The 14,439-nt window shown below is 37.5% G+C and overlaps 1 protein-coding gene across 1 annotated transcript in view; it reads right to left on the bottom strand.

Annotated features, from left to right (window-relative positions):
* The window catches only part of col6a1 (collagen, type VI, alpha 1), a 99,917-nt gene extending 85,987 nt beyond the window's left edge, over positions 1-13,930 (bottom strand). The window contains exons 1-7 of the mRNA XM_061935332.1: positions 13,672-13,930; positions 7,426-7,555; positions 7,155-7,355; positions 4,865-5,024; positions 1,504-1,617; positions 1,401-1,421; positions 40-60 (exon numbers count right to left, since the gene is read on the bottom strand). Coding sequence (XP_061791316.1) covers positions 40-60; positions 1,401-1,421; positions 1,504-1,617; positions 4,865-5,024; positions 7,155-7,355; positions 7,426-7,555; positions 13,672-13,756 — 732 coding nt within the window. The 5' untranslated portion in view covers positions 13,757-13,930. The remainder of the gene's footprint in view (positions 1-39; positions 61-1,400; positions 1,422-1,503; positions 1,618-4,864; positions 5,025-7,154; positions 7,356-7,425; positions 7,556-13,671) is intronic.
* Positions 13,931-14,439: the final 509 nt, after the last annotated feature.

Consider the following 14,439-nt stretch of genomic DNA (forward strand, 5'->3'; position numbering starts at 1 on the left):
AAAAAACACAATTTTTTTTATATAAAAGCGATTACTTACATTGCAGTCAAAGGAACAGCACTAAAAAGAAGAACAAATAAAAATAGAGGTTAGCAACATAGCACCTTTTTGTGTTAGCATTTGTATCATCAGCAACAAAAACTTTGGAGCTCAATAAGTAAAACACTTTAACCTACAAAACAAGAATGAATGAAACAATTTATGCTGTTTTTTTTGTTTTTTTTAAATCGAATCTACAAAACCCCAAAACCAGTGGAGTTGGCATGTTGTGTAAATGGTAAATAAAAACAGAATACAATGATTTGCTAATCCTTTTCAACTTATTTTCAATTGAATAGACTGCAAAGACAATATATTTAATGTTCGAACTGAGGAACATTGTCTCGCTGAATTAAGCAGGGGCGTCCATGATAACGTTGCTTGGATGGCAACATATGTTGCTCCAAAACCTGTATGTACCTTAATTAATGGTGCCTTCACAGATGTGTAAGTTACCCATGCCTTGGGCACTAAAACACCCCCATACCATCACAGATGCTGGCTTTTCAACTTTGCGCCTATAACAATGGCTCTTTTCCTCTTTGTTCCTGAGGACACGACGTCCACAGTTTCCAAAAACAATTTGAAATGTGGACTCGTCAGACCACAGAACACTTTTCCACTTTGCTTCAGTCCATCTTAGATGAGCTTAGGCCCAGCAAAGCCGGCCGAGTTTCTGGGTGTTGTTGATAAATGGCTTTCGCTTTGCATAGTAGAGTTTAAACTTGCACTAGCGACAAACTATAGTTACTGTCAGTGGTTTTCTGAAGTGTTCTTGAGCCCATGTGGTGATATCCTTTACAGACTGATGATATTACAGACCTTAGATGGTGAAATCCCTAAATTCCTTGCAATATCTGGTTGAGAAATGTTGTTCTTAAACTTTTGGACAATTTGCTCACGCATTTGTTCACAAAGTGGTGACCCTCGCCCCGTCCTTGTTTGTGAATGACTGAGCATTTCATGGAAGCTGCTTTTATACCCAATCATGGTGCCCACCTGTTCCCAATTAGCCTGTTCACCTGTGAGATGTTCCAAATAAGTGTTTGATGAGCATTCCTCAACTTTCTCAGTCTTTTTTGACACTTGTGCCAGCTTTTTTTAAACATGTTGCAGGCATCAAAATCCAAATGAGCTAATATTTGCACAAAATAAAGTTTTCCAGTTTGAATGTTGAATATCTTGTCTTTGCAGTATATTCAATTGAATATAAGTTGAAAAGGATTTGCAAATCATTGTATTTTGTTTTTATTTACCAATTACACAACGTGACAACTTCACTGGTTTTGGGGTTTGTTTTGTAGTGCACAAACTTCTGAACACAACTGTGGATGATATGATGAGTGATGGACAACACTTACCACGTCCTTGGTCTCGTTTGTCTGAAAAAAGAGCAAGAGAAAGAGCAAATTAGACCCGCAAGTAAAATTGGGGGAATGATGAAAACAAAAGAGTGACACGTACGATCATGTCGATGATGGTTCGAATGGTTCCCATCTTGGTGGTTCTGGAGTCATCTGCAGCGGTGAAGTTCTGCCTGTAGTTCTGGTCCGTAGCGATGATGGAAAGTCTGGTATCCTAATAGAAATCACGCATTTTTACTTTCTCTTAGATGTAAAGAAAATGCATACATCAAATCTCATGTATGTGAAATTATAAACTATACATAGTATGTATAGTTTATTAAAGGCTATTATCTATCCTAAAAAGACAATTCTTTAACACCGACAGTTTTGGTAAGGCCTTTTTTTTTGGTTCTAGTATGAATAAAAAACTAAGAAAGTATTGTGTGATGACTTTGATCATGGAGGAACTAAAACTCTCAACCTATCATAAGAGTTCTTCTAGATCAGGGGTTGTTTTCATTGAGGGCCACACCACAGTCATGGCTGCCATTAGAGGGCCGCTTGTAACAGGAAATAATCAATGAATTTGCTTATGAATTTAAATATTTTTTTAAACGTAAAAAGTAAAAAAAAAAGTGGATTTTACAACTTTTTTACAGAAAAAAAAAATGGCAGTTTTACTGTAAAATGTATATATATTTTTTTGTTTTTTTTACTATATATAACTATAAATAGAAATACAGTGCCGCTGCTTAATTTTATTTGGGCAACTCATAAGTAAATAATTAAAAAATTTGCCTATGAATTTAAATATTTTCCTTTTTTTTTTACGTAAAGAGTAAAAAAAATCTGTGGATTTTACCACTTTTTTACAGAGAAAAACTGGCAGCCTTTTACTGTAAAATATATGTTTTTTTGTTTTGTTTTGTTTTTTACTATATATTGCATATTACTATAAATAGAAATACAGTGCCGCTGCTTAATTTTATTTTGGCAACTCATCTGCCAGTTTTTTTTTACCATAATAAAATGTGGTACCGTAAAATCATCAACTGTGGATTTTACAGTAAAAAAACAACAAAAACTGACAGCTCAGTCGACCTAATTTTACTGTAAAAAAAAAAACAAACATTGCTCGTTTTTTCCAACTTATTAGCAAAAAACTCCCTAAATTTTACACCAAAATCTATTGGTCATTTTTATAGTGTACAATTTGATGGATAACTTGCTTTGCAATGATAAGTTAAGCAGATGCTTAAGTATTTATTTGGATTTTTGACCAAAAAAGTTAGATAATATAATATTTGTTGCAATATAGGACACAATTTTGTTTTCCCCTGTCAAACTAGAAAAAAACCCTAATACCTTTGGTAAGAAAGTAGAGAGTATGGTGTTTTTTTTAATTATTATTATTTTTACAACATATTACTGTAAATAGAAATACAGTGCCACTGTTTAATTTAATGTTGGCAACTCATCTGCCAGTTTTTTACCATAATAAAATGTGGTACCAGAAAATCATCAACCGTGGATTTTACAGTAAAAAAAAAAACAACAAAAACTGACAGCTCAGTTGACCTAATTTTACTGTAAAAAAAAAACAAGCATTGCTCGTTTTTTTTCCAACTTATTAGCAAAAAACTCCCTAAATTTTACAGTAAAATCTATTGGTCATTTTTATAGTGTACAATGTGATGGATAACTTGCTTCGAAATCAGAAATTAAGCAGATATTTAAGTATTTATTTGGATTTTTGACCAAAAATGTTAGATAATATAATATTTGTTGCAATATTGGACACACATTTTTTGCCCTGTCAAATTAGAAAAAAGTAAGAAAATAAGAAAGTAAAGAAATTAAATATAAGGTATTTATTGACATATTATTTCTAAGCTTTTGCGGACCATATAAAATGACGTGGAGGGCCTTGAGTTTGACACCTGTGTTCTAGATAAACGTACAAACGTTTCAACAGACACAAATCTTGTACAAAACAGTTGACCTTCCGCTTCTCTCTCTCCGTCTTTTTTGCCCCCCTCTGCCCTGCAAAGAGATTTTACTGGATGGCCACGGATAATCCCTGCAGAGATACCAGTCTGGAGGACGTGCTAGCTGTTGTGGACCACTCCTCTATTATCTGGTTTGAGACATTTTCGGCCCTCTGCTTGTTGTAAGTACACCTCTGCACAATATGGTATCCTTATTAACATTAAAGAAAACGAAAAAGAAAGAAATATAGATCAAATTACAGCAAATAACTCTATTAACACTGTTTTTAAACTATCAAACTACCTAGAATTCATAAAAAACTCAAATATTACATTGACACTACTCTTGATTTTAATGGTATTGAATAATTATAACTAACCTACTTACAAATTACATGTGCTTCTCAAATGATATGAAACCATGTGTTAATTACAATGATTATAATTGATTTAACACATAAACCTTAGGTTTAAATTAGGCTGATTAGAAAAATAAGTAGGCACTCAAAAATAATTGACGAAAAGTAAATGTGCTAAAATAAATAACCTAAATGTATAAATATGTTTCTTAAATAAACTGTAAGTGCAAATGAAAATACAGCTTCACTACTTTAGTCATAATTTTTGCGTTTAAGATACTTCTCTATGACTTTAGCTCCAGACTTCTGTTTGAGAGTGTCATTACTGCCACATGTGGTGGAAAAGTGTACTACACCTCAGTGCCGCTGTGGCCCATACCATACAGACCACAGTTAAAAAACAGATATTTTTTGGTGGCTCTCTAGGGGGCGCTAACAATGGTTAAGAAACACTGCTCTATACAAAAGGAGCACTTTAGTGTTTTTAGAGATTTGCTGCAAAAATGTTTGCCTCTCAAGTTTTGAACTGGACTGGAATTTGGTCCCTGGGCCACCATTAGAATAGACTTGATTTAGAGCACTGGTTCTTAACCTGGGTTCGATCAAACCCTAGGGGTTCGGTGAGTCGGCCGCAGGGGTTCGACGGAGCCTCCGCCGCGGAGGTCAAGACACACCCAACTCATCGTGTAAATAAAAACTTCTGTCTATCAGATATCGCATTTAGGTACCACTAAAACATTCACATGTTGCACAATGAGATGTAAACATGGGATCATGTGTACATTCCTGTAACTTTCTGTTTGTAAAATATATCTTTATTATTATTTATTTAATATAATAACATCAATTCATGATTAATATTTACAAATTAAGATTAAAATAAGAAAAAACATTTTATTTTTCACTAAAGAAGGGTTCGGTGAATGCGCATATGAAACTGGGTGGGTTCGGTACATCCAACAAGGTTAAGAACCACTGATTTAGGGTCTCCAATTACCCTAATTTGGACACAGAGGAACAGGGAAAACATGAAGGGTATACCCTCGTTCACGGTGAATATTAAGTAAGAGGCTATTTGATCGTTGTTTTATTATGCAAATGAGGCGAGTCACAGATATAGAATTGCTTGTACCTCTTGATCAGGCGAGATGGCGACAGCGAACACCTTCACGCCGTGCACCCTGGCCTCGTTGGCGGCCTCCTGCACGCCTCCACATGGCTCCTTGTAGCCAGTAATGGGATGGCCGTCAGTCACCACCACGATGTACTTGTTCTCATGGTAGTGTGAGCCCCTGTGTGCACAAACATGCATTCAAAACAAAACAAAACAGGGAAAACGACTAAAATGTAATTTAGGGATTCTTAGCCATTTTTTTTTTACCTCAGGGCCCAACTTTCCACTACTTACTTGACAACATGGAATTAGTGATCCTACTCTTGATTTTAATCGTATTCAAAAATTATAACTAACAGGTTAAACCTTGCCAAATGACATGAAAGTATGCGTTAATCACAAATATTATTAGCAAGGTTTAGGTCAGGCTGATTACAAAAATAAAACTAGTCAAATATACTGCAAAAGAAGGGACTCATAAAAAATGTTGAAAAATAAATATTCATACAATTACGCAGTGCTAAAATAAATACATTCTAACTAAATTAATAATAATATATGTGTTTCGTAAATAAACTGTCAATAAAATGTAAGTGCAAATGAAAATACATCTATTTTAGTCTTATTTTTTGCGCTTGATAAATTTGTTTTTGACTTTCGCGCTGGACTTCTTCTGTTTGTTTGAGATTATCATTACTGCCACAAGTGGTGGGAAATGGTATTACACCCGAGTGCCGCTGCGGCCCATACGAACCACCGCTGAGAAACTGATATTTTTGGTGGCCCCTTAACAATGGTTAAGAAACACCGGTGTAAATGATTATTACGCTGTTAAAAAAATAAATATTCATACAATTACGCAGTGCTATAATAAATAAATTCAAACTAAATTAATTATATATTTATATATATATATATATTTTTTATTTTATTTTAATTTTTTATTATTGTTAATTTTTTTTCCGTAAATAAACTGTCAACAAAATGTAAGTGCAAATGAAAATACATCTTCACTACTATAGTCTTAATTTTTGCGCTCAAGAAAGTTCTTTATGACTTTAGCTCCAGACTTCTTCTGTTTGTTTGAGATTATCATTACTGCCACAAGTGGTGGGAAATGGTATTACACCCGAGTGCCGCTGCGGCCCATACGAACCACCGCTGAGAAACTGATATTTTTGGTGGCCCCTTAACAATGGTTAACACCGGTGTAAATGATTATTACGCTGTTAAAAAAATAAATATTCATACAATTACGCAGTGCTATAATAAATAAATTCAAACTAAATTAATTATATATATATATATATATATATATATATATATATATATATTTTTTTTTTTTTTTTTAAATTATTGTTAATTTTTTTTCCGTAAATAAACTGTCAATAAAATGTAAGTGCAAATGAAAATACATCTTCACTACTATAGTCTTAATTTTTGCGCTCAAGAAAGTTCTTTATGACTTTAGCTCCAGACTTCTTCTGTTTGTTTGAGATTATCATTACTGCCACAAGTGGTGCAAAAGTGTATTACACCTGAGTGCCGCTGAGAAACTGATATTTTTTGCTACCTTCTCAACAATGGGCCCTATGGTTAGGAAACACTGGTGTAAATGGTTATTATTACGCTGTTGAAAAATAAATATTCATACAATTACGCAGTACTAGAATAAATAAAATCCAACAAAATTAATAATATGTATATGTTTTGTAAATAAACTGTCAATAAAATGTAAGTGCAAATGAAAATACATCACTACTTTAGTCTTAATTTTTGTGCTGAAGAAAGTTCTTTATGACTTTAGCTCCAGACTTCTTCTCTTTGTTTGAGATTATCATTACTGCCACAAGTGGTGCAAAAGTGTATTACACCTGAGTGCCGCTGAGAAACCGATATTTTTTGCGACCCTCTCAACAATGCGCCCTATGGTTAAGAAACACTGGTGTAAATGGTTATTATTACGCTGTTGAAAAATAAATATTCATGCAATTACGCAGTGCTAGAATAAATAAATTCCAACTAAATTAATAATATTTATATGTTTCGTAAATAAACTGTCAATAACATGTAAGTGCAAATGAAAATACATCTTTACTACTTTAGTCTTAATTTTTGCGCTGAAGAAAGTTCTTCATGACTTTAGCTCCAGACTTCTTCTGTTTGTTTGAGATTATCATTACTGCCACAAGTGGTGGAAAAGTGTATTACAACGGACTGCTGCTGAGAAAATGATATGTTTTGCGTCCCTCTCAACAATGGACCCTATGGTTAGGAAACACTGGTGTAAAATGATTATTATTATTACGCGACAAGCAGCTCAGCAAGACCCCTCTTGATGGCGCAGTCGGTGTAGGTTCCTTTGCCGATGTATTTGATGGTGTCAATGTCGTTCTTCAGGGCCTGGCGATCGGTGCTCATTTCACTCAGCTCTCGCACCAAGATGACGTCGTCACTGTAGTGCAGCGCTCCCGAGTTCCACGTCAGGTAGCGGTCACATTGGTGGCGCCTGGATGGAAAAAAGATGATAGTACTTTAATTTGAAAAAAAATGTTGTCCGGTAGAAGTGCGGTTCTTACATGTCTTTCAGCTCATCGACGAAGCGCTTGGTGAATTCCTTGATCTGGTCGATGTAAAAGTTGGGAGGTTTTTGTCTGAGGGCCACGCTCTCGGATGTATCCAGCACGAAGAAAAGGTCAACGGGACACTCTGTTCACATGACAAACATAAACCATGACATTTTAGTAAACAGATTACACACAAAGTGGGAAAGAAAAGGAAAAATGTGATTCAGGAAAACTCGCGTTTTTGTATAGTATCGGACAGTCAGTGAAACTTGAGTCTTCATCAACCCTAGATTCAATGAAACCCGAGTTTTTGTTTAGTACCGGAGAGTCAGTGAAACTTGAGTCTTTGTCGAGAATCCCTTCGGCAGTAAAACTCGAGTCTTGGTCAACCCTTGATTCAGTGAAACGTGAGTCTTTGTCAAATCTCGAGTCAGTGAAACTTAAGTCTTTGTCGAGAATCTCTGGGTCAGTAAAACTCAAGTCTTGGTCAACCCTTGATTCAGCAAAACCAGAGTCTTTGTCGAGTACCAGAGAGTCAGTGAAACTCGAGTCTTCGTCAAACCTCGAGTCAGTAAAACCCAAGTTTTTGTATAGTACCGGAGAGTCAGTGAAACTCGAGTTTTTGTCAAATCTTGAGCCAGTGAAACTTGAGTCTTCGTCAACCCCTGATTCAGTGAAACCCGAGTTTTTGTATTGTACCAGAGAGTCAGTGAAACTAGAGTCTTTGTCAAATCTTGAGTCAGTGAAACTCGGGTCTTTGTCAAATCTTGAGTCAGTGAAACTTGAGTCTTCGTCAACCCTTGATTCAGTGAAACCCGAGTTTTTGTATAGTACCAGAGAGTCAGTGAAACTATAGTCTTTGTCAAATCCTGAGTCAGTGAAACTCGGGTCTTTGTCAAATCTTGAGTCAGTGAAACTTAAGTCTTTGTCGAGAATCCCTGGGTTAGTAAAACTCGAGTCTTTGTCCACCCTTGATTCAGTGAAACCCCAAGTTTTTGTTTAGTACCAGAGAGTCAGTGAAACTCGGGTCTTCGTAAACCTCTAGTCAGTCAAACTTAAGTCTTTGTCAAAAATCCCTGAGTCAGTAAACTCGAGTATTGGCTAACCCTTGATTCAGTGTAACCAGAGTCTTTGTCAAGTACCACAGAGTCAGTGAAACTCGACTCTTCGTCAACCCTTGATTCAGTGAAACCCGAGTTTCTGTATAGTACCAGAGAGTCAGTGAAACTCGAGTCTTTGTCAAGTCTCGAGGCAGCGAAACTCGAGTCTTTGTCAAAAGGAGTTGAAGGAAACGAGTACCGGTACAAAAAAACGACTCATTCAGTACTCGCACATCTCAACAATAAAAGTGAAGAAACACTGATACTAATAAAAAAAAAAAAAAAAGTGAAATGTAATTACACAGATTACACACAAAGTGGGGAAGGAAGTAAAAGATGAGATTTGACAAAGACTCGGGTTTCACTGACTCAAGAGTTGACAAAGACTCAAGTTTCACTGACTCTCTGGTACTATACAAAAACTTGGGTTTCACTGAATCAAGGGTTGACGAAGACTCGAGTTTAACTCGCTCAAGATTTGACAAAGACTCAAGTTTCAGTGACTCTGGTACTTTACAAAAACTCAGGTTTCACTGAATCAAGTGTTGACAAAGACTCAAGTTTCACTGACTCTCTGGTACTCGACAAAGACTCTGGTTTTACTGAATCAAGGGTTGACCAAGACTCGAGCTTTACTGACCCAGGGATTCTCGAAAAAGACTTAAGTTTCACTGACTCGAGATTTGACAAAGACTCAGGTTTCACTGACTCTCTGGTACGATACAAAATCTTGGGTTTCACTGAATCAAGGGTTGACGAAGACTCGAGTTTCACTCGCTCAAGATTTGACAAAGACTCAAGTTTCAGTGACTCTGGTACTATACAAAAACTCAGGTTTCACTGAATCAAGTGTTGACGAAGACTCAAGTTTCACTGACTCTCTGGTACTCGACAAAGACTCTGGTTTTACTGTATCAAGGGTTGACCAAGACTCGAGTTTTACTGACCCAGGGATTCTCGACAAAGACTTAAGTTTCATTGACTCGAGATTTGACGAAGACACGAGTTTCACTGACTCAAGCTTTGACAAAGACCCGAGTTTCACTGACTCAAGCTTTGACAAAGACCCGAGTTTCACTGACTCTCTGGTACAATACAAAAACTTGGGATTCACTGAGTCAAGGGTTGACTAAGACTCAAGTTTTACTCACTCAAGATTTGACAAAGACTCAAGTTTCAGTGACTCTGGTACTATACAAAAACTCAGGTTTCACTGAATCAAGTGTTGACGAAGACTCAAGTTTTACTGACTCTCTGGTACTCGACAAAGACTCTGGTTTTACTGAATCAAGGGTTGACCAAGACTCGAGCTTTATTGACCCAGGGATTCTCGACAAAGACTTAAGTTTCATTGACTCGAGATTTGACAAAGACTCGAGTTTCACCGACTCAAGCTTTGACAAAGACCCGAGTTTCACTGACTCTCTGGTACTGTACAAAAACTTGGGTTTCACTGAATCAAAGTTTGACGAAGACTCAAGTTTCACTGACTCTCTGGTACTCGACAAAGACTCTGGTTTTACTGAATCAAGGGTTGACCAAGACTCGAGCTTTACTGACCCAGGGATTCTCGACAAAGACTTAAGTTTCACTGACTCGAGATTTGACAAAGACTCAGGTTTCACTGACTCTCTGGTACGATACAAAATCTTGGGTTTCACTGAATCAAGGGTTGACGAAGACTCGAGTTTCACTCGCTCAAGATTTGACAAAGACTCAAGTGTCAGTGACTCTGGTACTATACAAAAATTCAGGTTTCACTGAATCAAGTGTTGACGAAGACTCAAGTTTCACTGACTCTCTGGTACTCGTCAAAGACTCTGGTTTTACGGAATCAAGGGTTGACCAAGACTCGAGCTTTACTGACCCAGGGATTCTCGACAAAAACTTAAGTTTCATTGACTCGAGATTTGACAAAGACTCAAGTTTCACCGACTCAAGCTTTGACAAAGACCCGAGTTTCACTGACTCTCTGGTACTGTACAAAAACGTGGGTTTCACTGAGTCAAGGGTTGACTAAGACTCAAGTTTCACTGACTCTCTGGTACTCGACAAAGACTCTGGTTTTACTGAATCAAGGGTTGACCAGGACTCGAGCTTTACTGACCCAGGGATTCTCGACAAAGACTTAAGTAGTAAATTCTACTCACAATACCCCATGATGACAAAGTCAACACATTTTTTATTTTTGCCTAATTTGCACTAAAATATGCAAAATAAAAATAAAACACTGTCATTGTGGGGTATTGTGAGTAGAAGTTTGAGGACTAAAGTGATTGTATTCCATTTTGGAATTAGGCTGTAGCATAAGAAAAATGTGGAAAAAGTGAGTACTCTCCGGATGGACTGCTCAACGCCCGTTGTCCCCCCCCCACCCCACAAGTACATCAAACCAAACCGATGAGAGACAATCATAAATTAGCGTCGCAAGTCGACATCTGGCATATGCAGTATGTATGAGCACACATGTCGCTGTTTTTCATTAGCACACAGAGCCATCTTCTGCTTGACTAATCATCAGCGTTGTATTCTTCATCACACTCAGAGGGCATTCCACATCAGTGGTTCTCCAAATGTTTTCACCAAGTACCACCTCAGAAAACACCTAGCTCTCCAAACACCACCATAATGACCAACATTACAATACAGTAACGTAGTAGGCCTAAATGATCATTAAAAACAATGCAGAGGTTTTAGTAAAAATCAAGTCTTTGTCGAAAATCCCTGAGTCAGTAAACTCGAGTCTTGGTCAACCCTTGATTCGGTGAAACCAGAGTCTTTGTCGAGTACCAGAGAGTCAGTGAAACTCGAAGTCTTCGTCAAACCTTGAGTTAGTAAAACTCAAGTCTTTGTCAAATCTCGAGTCAGTGAAAAACCTAAGTCTTTGTCGAGAATCCCTGGGTCAGTAAAACTTGAGTCTTGGTCAACCCGTGAGTCAGTGAAACTTGAGTCTTAGTCAATCCTTGATTCAGTGAAACTGGAGTCTTTGTCGAGTACCAGAGAGTCAGTGAAACTCTAGTCTTTGTCAAATCTTGAGTCAGTGAAATTTAAGTCTATGTCGAGAATCCCTGGGTCAGTAAAACTCAAGTCTTTGTCAAATCTTGAGCCAGTGAAACTCCAGTCTTTGTCAAATCTTGAGCCAGTGAAACTCCAGTCTTTGTCAAATCTCGAGTCAGTGAAACTTAAGTCTTTGTCGAGAATCTCTGGGTCAGTAAAACTCGAGTCTTGGTCAATCCTTGATACAATAAAACCAGAGTCTTTGTCGAGTACCAGAGAGTCACTGAAACTCGAGTCTTCGTCAAACCTCGAGTGAGTAAAACTCGAGTCTTTGTCAAATCTCGAGTCAGTGAAACTTAAGTGTTTGTCGAAAATCCCTAAGTCAGTAAACTCGAGTCTTGGCCAACCCTTGATTCAGTGAAACTCGAGGCTTTGTCTAGTACCAGAGAGTCAGTGAAACTCGACTCTTCGTCAAACCTCGAGTCAGTAAAACTTGAGTTTTTGTCAACCCTTGAGTCAGTGAAACCAGAGTCTTTGTATAATACCAGAGAGTCAGTGAAACTTGAATCTTTGTCAAATGTCGAGTCAGTGAAACTTAAGTCTGTCGAAAATCCCTGGGTAAGTAAAACTCGAGTCTTCGTCAACCCTTGATTCAGTGAAACCCGAGTTTTTGTTCAGTAACGGAGAATCAGTGAAACTCGAGTCTTTGTCAAATATCGAGTCAGTGAAACTTAAGTCTTTGTCGAGTACCAGAGTCAGTGAAACTCGAGTCTTCATCAACCCTTGATTTTGTGAAATTTGAGTCTTTGTCGAGTACCAGAGAGTCAGTGAAAATCGAGTCTTCGTCAAACCTTGATTCAGTGAAACCCGAGTTTTTGTTTAGTGGCGGAGAGTCAGTGAAACTCGAGTCTTTGTTGAGAATCTCTGGGTCAGTAAAACTAAAGTCTTGGTCAACCCTTGATTCAGTAAAACCAGAGTCTTTGTCGAGTACCAGAGAGTCAGTGAAACTCTAGTCTTCGTCAAACCTCGAGTCAGTAAAAGTTGAGTCTTTGTCAACCCTTGATTCACTGAAACCCAAGTTTTTGTATAGTACCAGAGAGTCAGTGAAACTCGAGTCTTTGTCGAGAATCCCTTAGTCGGTAAAACTCGAGTCTTGGTCAAACCTTGATTAGGTGAAACTTGAGTCTTTGTCAAATCTTGAGTCAGTGAAACTTAAATCTTTGTCGAGAATCTCTGGGTCAGTAAAACTCGAGTCTTGGTCAACCCTTGATTAAGGAAAACCAGAGTCTTTGTTGAGTACCAGAGAGTCAGTGAAACTCGAGTCTTCATCAAATCTTGAGTCAGGGAAACTTGAGTCTTCGTCAACCCTTGATTCAGTGAAACCCAAGTTTTTGTTTAGTACCAGCGAGTCAGTGAAACGCGAGGTTTTGTCAAATCTCGAGTCAGTGAAACGTAAGTCTTTGTCGAGAATCACTGGGTCAGTAAAACTCAAGTCTTGGTCAACCCTTGATTCAGAAAAAAACAGTCTTTGTGGAGTACCAGAGAGTCAGTGAAACTCGGGTCTTTGTCAAACCTTGATTCAGTGAAACACAAGTTTTTGTTTAGTACCACAGAGTCAGTGAAACTCGAGTCTTTGTCAAAAACGAGTTGACGGAAACGAGTACCGGTACAAAAAAACGACTCATTCAGTACTCGCACATCTCAACAATAAAAGTTGAGAAACACTGACACTAATTTAAAAAAAAAAGAAAAAAAAGTGAAATGTAATCATTAAAAAAATAAAAATAAATAAACGTAAAAAGCAAAACTGTAAATATTGAAATGTGAAATCCAAAAGCATAACCGAAAGTTGGTCAGCTCGAGGGGGCCCCCTGGTGGCCTGGAGTCCCAAGCATTAGTCAACCTGGACTATGTATTCATAAAAATACTATATATATTTTATTTTATTTTAATTTAATTTAATCATTTTTTTTTGCTTCTGTCATCCTCTGGCTAATTTGCGAGGGTTCTACAGTGTGCACCTGGACCTCCGCTTTCAGGAAATGTCACATCAGCATGCATGATGTTACATTAAAAAATGGAGACTCATTTCAGTGCAACATAACTTCATAGATTATAGAATATTAAAACCATCGCCATAAAAGAAAAAAATTCAACTTACCCGCCGACCTGGGTCTTTGGATCTGCGTTTGCGCTGCGGCCAGGAGGACGCACAGCAGCGCAAGGAGACCTCTTAGAGTCTCCATGGCTAGGCTGCAAAAGAAAAACTAGTCAAATAAAAAGAATATCCAGAAGAATCGCGCGCCGAAGCTCTCTGAACCCCAAAGCCGGCTCTTGTGCGCCTAAATCGGGCAAACTTTTTGAGTTCCACCGCCCCGCCGCAGTTAATCCAGGCGAGAGCCAGGAGCGCGCAGAGGAGGACGGGCGCGCACTGCGGAGGAGGAGGAGGAGGAGGACGAGGAGGAGGGGGAGGGGGAGGAGTGCACGCGCTTTTCCTTTTTTTTTTCCACGCGCGAGAACGCGCTTGGGTCTAAAAGTTTACACGTAATCTGAGATATGCGCGCGTCCTTAAAAGGTCTGGAGTTGGAATTATGGGCGCTGGAAGAAGAACAAGCATGCGAATACTGACTTAGCACAATGGGTTTTTGTTACTGTTTGTACACGAATGTACCTTTGAATAAAAAAATACAATAAAATAAAATAAAATATAAAATGAATAAATATATATATATATTTTTTTGTTTATTTTATTTATTTTTTTACTTCAAAGGTACATTCGTGTATAAAAAGTAACAAAAACCCATATATATATATATATATATATATATATATATATATATATATATATATATATATATTGCAACACTTCATCAATGCACATAGGAATAATGTGTGTTTTGTACTACAACAAAAATGTGTACATTCTGGA

Source organism: Nerophis lumbriciformis, linkage group LG03 (assembly GCF_033978685.3).
Source record: "Nerophis lumbriciformis linkage group LG03, RoL_Nlum_v2.1, whole genome shotgun sequence".
In the NCBI taxonomy this organism is placed as follows: domain Eukaryota; kingdom Metazoa; phylum Chordata; class Actinopteri; order Syngnathiformes; family Syngnathidae; genus Nerophis; species Nerophis lumbriciformis.